This window comes from Lineus longissimus, chromosome 6 (assembly GCF_910592395.1).
Source record: "Lineus longissimus chromosome 6, tnLinLong1.2, whole genome shotgun sequence".
In the NCBI taxonomy this organism is placed as follows: domain Eukaryota; kingdom Metazoa; phylum Nemertea; class Pilidiophora; order Heteronemertea; family Lineidae; genus Lineus; species Lineus longissimus.
The window spans coordinates 6,026,505-6,035,321 of record NC_088313.1 but is presented as its reverse complement, the minus strand read 5'-3'; the positions used below and the strand labels follow the sequence as shown (position 1 = coordinate 6,035,321).

Sequence of the window (8,817 nt, the reverse complement as noted above, 5' to 3'; positions counted from 1 at the left end):
CCAGCATAATATGACCGAATACTAGTGCAGTTTTTAGTAACGTTCGTAGGCGGGCCGCAATAGTCATTGGTCGGCATAATGATATTAATGATAGTAAGTTGTGTGAAAGTAAGACAGATGCGTATTTGCATGCAGACCTCTTGTGAATAGACTATATATGTACATGTATCTATCTACACACGTGTCGATGAAATATTAGAATATCCGACCTCCCCAACCAACTCCCGACGGTATAGAAAAAAAGCACGAAGTAGGAGAACATGCATCAAAAAGATTTCAACATCAGGCCTACCCATCGCCCTCAATACTCTTCTCTCCATAAAACCGTCAGCTAGTAAAAGGCCTATGCTATAGATAGCCACATTTCTTGACACCACAGAAACAAATGCATTGCCACCATTCTGGATACAACAGAATCAAATGCATTTCCACATTTCTGGATAACACAGAGACAAATGCATTGCCACATTTCTTGATGCCACAGAAACAAATGCATTGCCACCATTCTGGATACAACAGAATCAAATGCATTTCCACATTTCTGGATAACACAGAGACAAATGCATTGCCACGTTTCTGGATAACACAGAAACAAGTGCATTGCCACATCTGTGGATAACACAGAAACAAATGCATTGTCAAATTTCTGGATAACACAACATAACACAGAAACAATGCCACATTTCTGGATAACACAGAGAAAAATGCAATGAGCACACTTGTTCATTTGTTGAACGCGACCGGTTCCATGATATTAACAAGATGTCGTCAAATGATGTGTGTTCATTCCTCCTCATCTTCCCGGCCACATCTCATACAAATTATACACACAAAAGGACAACATTTTCAAAATACATGCAAAATTTAGAGCCAGCATACGGCCATATATCTCACAATGAATTCGGTACACGATGTTATGACCTGTATGCAAATGAGATGAATTTCGCGAAATTGACTAATCAGCGCGCGTACATTCACGAAAGCGCGAGTGGAGCAGCCAATGAGGCGCGTCGAATTCGGCAACGTCCTAGTATAAAGAGTATGCATGGAGGAAATCACCATTATCCTATAGTATTCATACTGTAAGTGTAAAGATGGCAAGAACCAAGCAGACCGCTCGTAAGTCAACCGGAGGAAAAGCCCCGAGGAAACAATTGGCCACCAAGGCAGCCAGGAAGAGTGCCCCAGCTACTGGTGGAGTCAAGAAGCCCCATCGTTACAGGCCAGGAACCGTCGCTCTCCGAGAGATCCGTCGTTACCAGAAGAGCACCGAACTTCTCATCAGGAAATTGCCCTTCCAGCGTCTTGTCCGTGAGATTGCCCAGGACTTCAAGACCGACCTGCGATTCCAGAGCTCGGCAGTCATGGCCCTCCAGGAGGCTAGCGAGGCCTACCTCGTCGGACTTTTCGAGGACACCAATCTCTGCGCCATCCACGCCAAACGTGTGACAATCATGCCCAAGGACATCCAGCTGGCTCGTCGTATCCGTGGAGAGAGAGCTTAAGTCAAGTTCTACTTTCAATGTAAAGAAAGGGCCCTTCTCAGGGCCAACTATATTTCAAAAGAGATCTCTTGGTCACGATTGTACAGCTTGTAAAATAATGCTCAAAATGTGTATTACTAAGTTTCGTTCCCGAAACGAATATATTGTTCCGAGTCCCCATGACAGATCCCATGTTTCTCAGTCCATTTGCATTTGGCAAATAAATATCAAAGATCCATCTCTTTGTTCAGTCTAGCGCCGATACAAAATCATAAAATCCAGGCATAACGAAGACCCGCTTTTTGAAAATCTCGACAATTTTATGCTTGCCATTTAAATGCATACCACGATGTACACGATGCCTGGCCCGAAACCATTGTATGTATGCTACATGCTGTACACTTTACGCGATAACATTTTAGATTGGGGACTAGGCTATATGGACTTATATATGCGGCTGATATGAAAATGCACTTTTTCCTGCAAAATGTATACCGGAATACGAGATGCGACAATGCAGGATTACTGTACAGGCGCATTGAATATCTATAGGCCTAGGCCTATTTTATATATCGCACCCTAGGAATCGGGGAGGGTACTGGGCCTTTCTCGTATATTGGCAGGGTATTGTTTATTTACAAGCGAAACAGTGTGGTAACGATTATCTCTTTTAAAATACTCCAGTTTCTCACTTTGAACGTTCAGCCAGACCTTTTCTTTAATCTTCTTAGTGCAAATTTCTAGGCCCGTAATGGGGGACATTTTAGGCCCACTATTGCCATTGATGATGCTGGTCAATCAATCAAGAAACTTACTTCCGTCGTGACCCGTCAAAAATGAACACATACACTGGCTTATTGGATTGTACAGTGGACGGTGGGCGTGCGAAACCCGAGTATACTGTGGCCTTTAGAAAGGCCATTATATCGCACTGTGGGAATCGGGGAGGGTATTGGCCCTTTTCTCATATATTATTGGTAGTAGGGTATTGGCATTGTATTTTTGTGCATTATGTATTATTTGTTTAGTGTATTATCTGTGTCATTGATCTCATTTTAGGAGGTTTTATTAAATAAATTGGTTATTTACAAGCGAAAATATGTGGGTAACGATTATCTCTTTTAAAATATATTGTGGCCTTTAGAAAGGCCGTTGTTAAGTTGTCGAATGCACAAAAGTGTTTACTTCTTGGCGCTTCCAGACTTCTTGGGGAGAAGGACAGCCTGGATGTTTGGCAACACACCACCTTGGGCGATGGTGACACCGGAGAGAAGCTTGTTCAACTCTTCGTCATTACGGATGGCGAGTTGGAGATGTCTAGGGATGATCCTGGATTTCTTATTGTCACGGGCTGCATTGCCTGCCAACTCGAGGACCTCGGCTGCCAAATATTCCATGACGGCTGCAAGATATACTGGCGCTCCAGCTCCGATACGCTCGGCATAGTTTCCCTTCCTCAACAGACGGTGGATACGACCAACTGGGAACTGAAGTCCGGCCCTTGAACTCCTGCTCTTTGCCTTTCCTTTTGTCTTTCCTCCCTTTCCTCGTCCAGACATGATGATGGTTTAGTATGTTGCTCGGCAGAAACAAATACAATAAAGCCAAAACTGGCTTTCAAAAGTATTTATATTCGGAAAAGGCTCCTGATGTCGATTTAGTGTAGTTTCAAGTGTTGCCGAATTGGTGAGTTTCAAGGTGCCCGGCGCGGCGCTATACACCAGAGAGGTAGCGTAGTGGAGTGTCAGTGGTGGAGTACAATGATTCGTATGCAAATTTGATATGCAAATTTACGGACGCGTAAAAATCGACATCAGGATCCGCCGCCGCCATATAAATTTGAAAAATTTCAAACCGCATTATTCGTCACTGATTCATCATGGCACCAAAAGTATCGAGCAAGGGAAGCAAGAAGACGGCCTCTAAGGCCAAGGCCCAGCGATCTGGGGACAAGAAGCGAAGGAGGAGGAGGAAAGAGAGCTACAGCATCTACATCTACAAAGTGCTAAAGCAAGTTCACCCCGACACCGGTATCTCGAGCAAGGCGATGTCGATCATGAACAGTTTCGTGAATGATATCTTTGAGAGAATTGCAGCCGAGGCATCCCGCCTGACTCACTACAACAAGAAGTCGACCATCACGAGTCGGGAAATCCAGACAGCTGTCCGTCTTCTGTTGCCAGGAGAGCTCGCTAAGCACGCTGTCAGCGAGGGTACCAAGGCCGTCACCAAGTACACCAGCTCCAAGTAAGCTGCCGAAACCCAGTGTTTTGCAAACCAACCCAACCGTCCTTCTCAGGACGCCAAAATATTTAAAAAGAGATCAATCGTTTACACTTTGAATGCTTGTAAGTTGTATATGCAGTCTTGGTGTATTCCGAAAAGCGAGCGCATGCCCGGTAGCATAGATTAACGCAAATGAAAAACAATTCTGAAATGGCGCCAATACGAGAATTATGTGTCTAGCGCAGTGCGAAATAAATGAAGGAAGCGATGATTTGGTAGACAATTTTGTCACAAAACAGTCCTGTGTCCTGGTATAAAAGTGCTAGTTGTGCCAAACTTTGGAGACGGCGTTGCCGTTTGTACGAGAGAGTGCCGAGTGTTTGAGACTTTCAATACTAGTACCATTCTATTGTCATCACCATAGTCGCAACTCATAAGACTGCGCCAATGAATAGGATGTGAGATGCATCATAGTAGCTTGGAAATATAATTATTGCACCAAAGAACAACCATCGATCGCATTCAAATGCCCCATTCGAGAAAAAAATTCGCTGTGGGTCATGCGTTTCAATACATTGTTGATGCACCGTTCAGCTCGGTCATCGACCCAATCACCTTAGATCCTATATTTTACTCAGATAGCCAACTTTACATTTGGTTTCAAACTACCATACACGTGCATCATTCATTCATTCATTCATTCATTCATCCACAAACATGCACACTTATTCTTTAATCTAATAGTAATATGTAAAGAGCAAGCTCTAGTGAACTCGCACAATTGTTTGACATGGGGGAGTCCCTCAAACCTCCGTCGTTCTGACATATTTAGCCAGTACATCAGTCCCCCAAACCCCCTCCCCGTTCTCTGAAACTGACAGCTTTTAGCCAGTACATTGGGGGGAAGCCCCCCCCCCCCCCCCCAATAATTGCGTCACGAGGTAGGAAACAATGGGATTCACGTCCGACGTCGTAACTGTGGGTGCGGTGCGTCATGAATGCAGGATCGACCAACGCGCGGCCCATATGGAATGCGACAAAACTGTCAAAAGAAAACCGGAACCCGAAGAAGTATTGTCATGGGTCTGCACAAATTTTTTCAGACTCGACGGACATGATGGATATATGCATTTTGTTTACACTTTACATACAGTGTATAAGTAACCATGAGACTCACTACGTTGTGTGAGTTATCACAACCTCAAACATTTTTATCCAACAGCTTCCCACATATCACAAATCACAACGCCAACAGAATCATTATCTTGTTCCTCATTCATGGCCAATACCAAGTCAGCCAACCATGGACCGATCACTATTTTAACTTCAATACACAAAAAACCGATTCAACAAATTTGCCGAATTGGCCTTCGGCCCAGGTCTCCGTCAATCGGCACACTGTCAAACACACAATTCACTTCGCTGCGCTCGCTCATCAACCAAATTTACTTCACCTCACACACACTCCTTTTTTTACTCGCCCAACTACTAATTTATAATCACACACATGCATCCACAGACACGTGCATCTTTTTCACATCCACCTATAAGCAGACTTTTTGCCATGTACATTTTATCTTATTCAATTTATCACAACTTCAAACATATCAAACAACTTTATGCATATTACGTGCATGTACTATCAACACCTCCAATAGATCAATCATCTTCCTCAATCTTTGCAAAATCATCAAGCAATTTGCCCATTTACGTACGCTGCACACATACCCACCCAAACCATGCACCAACACACAGTCGCAATACACAGTGTACACACTCCCAATACACAAAATCTTTTTTTTTAAACACATTGCTCACCATATCAAAGTCAACTTGAACATTTCTATCAAATCAAACTGTGCTTGTTATCGGAACACTAGGCCCGTGGTCAGGTGACAAGTTTCCGTCATACATTATATCACAGTCATAGGGACAGGTCTTTTCACAGCCAGGAATTTATTTAAACTTCTTCCATCATCTTATGTAACCGGTAAATAAGCTTTCTCCGCACCAATGTGGGCTTCCTGCTGATGAGACAAATTCATGCATGCAAGATACCTCATGGCCTGTAAAGCCATTTTGCTTCGAAGGCTCTAGTCTCGACCTCTACTTCGTATTGGAAACCTGAATTGACTGGCATCTGCACCAACTTGATAGAATATTGACTAATATGTGTATTAAATAACTTAGAATATTTCAGCCCTGGCTATTGGAGTAGATTTTACTATGGAGGATTTCAAGTTATACTGTATATTGTATGGACGCTGGTAAAAGTGGAAAAGAGACCCGGGAAGATTGTGTGTTTTTGTCCATGTGGTGTTTTTATTTTATTTAAGTTTTGACAGTGTTGTACCTATTGTTTTAACACTGTTAACTTTCTTATGATTTTTTAATAGTAGCCTTATTTGTTTTGTTTGTTTTTTTTGTTTTTAGTGATTATGGTAATGATTATGCAAAAAAGACAATTTAAATCGTTGCCATGCCTCCTCATTTGATTGGGAAAGGTTAGGCACGTAATTTATCGAGCCGAACATTCAGATTTGCACCCATTTGTAACGAGCTTTCTAATTGGTCTAGACTGTCCAATTGCTCCGACGTGTTGACATAAAGCACAATTGTTCTGGAAGTTGCTCATTCTGCTAGTTTTCATCGAACCGACGAGAATAGAATATGTCTGGACGTGGTAAAGGAGGAAAGGGACTTGGAAAGGGAGGCGCCAAACGTCACAGGAAGGTACTTCGTGACAACATCCAGGGTATCACCAAACCAGCTATCCGTCGTCTTGCTCGCCGAGGTGGTGTCAAGCGTATCTCCGGCCTGATCTACGAGGAAACCCGAGGAGTTCTCAAAGTATTCCTCGAGAATGTCATCCGAGATGCGGTTACCTACACCGAGCATGCCAAGAGGAAGACCGTCACAGCCATGGATGTCGTCTATGCTTTGAAACGCCAGGGACGTACCCTCTACGGATTCGGTGGTTAAGCGTCTTGCTTCTTGTGGACCTCTGGTCCCAAAACCCACGGCCCTTATTAGGGCCACAAAATATTTAAAAAGAGATCACTCGTACATAATGTATCGCTTGTTGTGTTATGATGTGTCCAGCATAATATGACCGAATACTAGTGCAGTTTTTAGTAACGTTCGTAGGCGGGCCGCAATAGTCATTGGTCGGCATAATGATATTAATGATAGTAAGTTGTGTGAAAGTAAGACAGATGCGTATTTGCATGCAGACCTCTTGTGAATAGACTATATATGTACATGTATCTATCTACACACGTGTCGATGAAATATTAGAATATCCGACCTCCCCAACCAACTCCCGACGGTATAGAAAAAAAGCACGAAGTAGGAGAACATGCATCAAAAAGATTTCAACATCAGGCCTACCCATCGCCCTCAATACTCTTCTCTCCATAAAACCGTCAGCTAGTAAAAGGCCTATGCTATAGATAGCCACATTTCTTGACACCACAGAAACAAATGCATTGCCACCATTCTGGATACAACAGAATCAAATGCATTTCCACATTTCTGGATAACACAGAGACAAATGCATTGCCACATTTCTTGATGCCACAGAAACAAATGCATTGCCACCATTCTGGATACAACAGAATCAAATGCATTTCCACATTTCTGGATAACACAGAGACAAATGCATTGCCACGTTTCTGGATAACACAGAAACAAGTGCATTGCCACATCTGTGGATAACACAGAAACAAATGCATTGTCAAATTTCTGGATAACACAACATAACACAGAAACAATGCCACATTTCTGGATAACACAGAGAAAAATGCAATGAGCACACTTGTTCATTTGTTGAACGCGACCGGTTCCATGATATTAACAAGATGTCGTCAAATGATGTGTGTTCATTCCTCCTCATCTTCCGGCCACATCTCATACAAATTATACACACAAAGGACAACATTTTCAAAATACATGCAAAATTTAGAGCCAGCATACGGCCATATATCTCACAATGAATTCGGTACACGATGTTATGACCTGTATGCAAATGAGATGAATTTCGCGAAATTGACTAATCAGCGCGCGTACATTCACGAAAGCGCGAGTGGAGCAGCCAATGAGGCGCGTCGAATTCGGCAACGTCCTAGTATAAAGAGTATGCATGGAGGAAATCACCATTATCCTATAGTATTCATACTGTAAGTGTAAAGATGGCAAGAACCAAGCAGACCGCTCGTAAGTCAACCGGAGGAAAAGCCCCGAGGAAACAATTGGCCACCAAAGGCAGCCAGGCCAGGAAGAGTGCCCCAGCTACTGGTGGAGTCAAGAAGCCCCATCGTTACAGGCCAGGAACCGTCGCTCTCCGAGAGATCCGTCGTTACCAGAAGAGCACCGAACTTCTCATCAGGAAATTGCCCTTCCAGCGTCTTGTCCGTGAGATTGCCCAGGACTTCAAGACCGACCTGCGATTCCAGAGCTCGGCAGTCATGGCCCTCCAGGAGGCTAGCGAGGCCTACCTCGTCGGACTTTTCGAGGGACACCAATCTCTGCGCCATCCACGCCAAACGTGTGACAATCATGCCCAAGGACATCCAGCTGGCTCGTCGTATCCGTGGAGAGAGAGCTTAAGTCAAGTTCTACTTTCAATGTAAAGAAAGGGCCCTTCTCAGGGCCAACTATATTTCAAAAGAGATCTCTTGGTCACGATTGTACAGCTTGTAAAATAATGCTCAAAATGTGTATTACTAAGTTTCGTTCCCGAAACGAATATATTGTTCCGAGTCCCCATGACAGATCCCATGTTTCTCAGTCCATTTGCATTTGGCAAATAAATATCAAAGATCCATCTCTTTGTTCAGTCTAGCGCCGATACAAAATCATAAAATCCAGGCATAACGAAGACCCGCTTTTTGAAAATCTCGACAATTTTATGCTTGTCATTTAAATGCATACCACGTTGTACACGATGCCTGGGCCCGAAACCATTGTATGTATGCTACATGCTGTACACTTTACGCGATAACATTTTAGATTGGGGACTAGGCTATATGGACTTATATATGCGGCTGATATGAAAATGCACTTTTTCCTGCAAAATGTATACCGGAATACGAGATGCGACAATGCA

The 8,817-nt window shown here is 43.3% G+C and overlaps 4 protein-coding genes and 1 pseudogene across 4 annotated transcripts; 4 read left to right on the top strand and 1 right to left on the bottom strand.

Annotated features, from left to right (window-relative positions):
- The first annotated feature begins 1,073 nt into the window (after positions 1-1,073).
- Positions 1,074-1,566, top strand: LOC135489011 (histone H3). The gene has a single exon (XM_064774073.1). The coding sequence runs from the start codon at positions 1,095-1,097 to the stop codon at positions 1,503-1,505; it is 411 nt and encodes a 136-aa protein (XP_064630143.1). The 5' UTR covers positions 1,074-1,094; the 3' UTR covers positions 1,506-1,566.
- Positions 1,567-2,638: 1,072 nt separating this feature from the next.
- On the bottom strand, positions 2,639-3,063 carry LOC135489015 (histone H2A). Its single transcript, XM_064774078.1, has one exon. It carries the CDS (start codon positions 3,041-3,043, stop codon positions 2,666-2,668), a length of 378 nt encoding a protein of 125 aa, XP_064630148.1. The 5' UTR covers positions 3,044-3,063; the 3' UTR covers positions 2,639-2,665.
- A 300-nt stretch (positions 3,064-3,363) lies between these two features.
- Positions 3,364-3,756, top strand: LOC135489141 (histone H2B). The gene has a single exon (XM_064774340.1). The coding sequence runs from the start codon at positions 3,364-3,366 to the stop codon at positions 3,733-3,735; it is 372 nt and encodes a 123-aa protein (XP_064630410.1). The 3' UTR covers positions 3,736-3,756.
- Positions 3,757-6,367: 2,611 nt separating this feature from the next.
- LOC135489019 (histone H4) lies at positions 6,368-6,692 on the top strand. The gene has a single exon (XM_064774081.1). The coding sequence runs from the start codon at positions 6,381-6,383 to the stop codon at positions 6,690-6,692; it is 312 nt and encodes a 103-aa protein (XP_064630151.1). The 5' UTR covers positions 6,368-6,380.
- A 1,208-nt stretch (positions 6,693-7,900) lies between these two features.
- On the top strand, positions 7,901-8,318 carry LOC135489010 (histone H3-like; annotated as a pseudogene).
- Positions 8,319-8,817: the final 499 nt, after the last annotated feature.

Bases quoted from the DNA above. Each gene is read 5' to 3' on its own strand.
- LOC135489015 (XM_064774078.1), bottom strand. From the start codon at position 3,043: ATGTCTGGACGAGGAAAGGGAGGAAAGACAAAAGGAAAGGCAAAGAGC.
- LOC135489141 (XM_064774340.1), top strand. From the start codon at position 3,364: ATGGCACCAAAAGTATCGAGCAAGGGAAGCAAGAAGACGGCCTCTAAG.
- LOC135489019 (XM_064774081.1), top strand. From the start codon at position 6,381: ATGTCTGGACGTGGTAAAGGAGGAAAGGGACTTGGAAAGGGAGGCGCC.
- LOC135489011 (XM_064774073.1), top strand. From the start codon at position 1,095: ATGGCAAGAACCAAGCAGACCGCTCGTAAGTCAACCGGAGGAAAAGCC.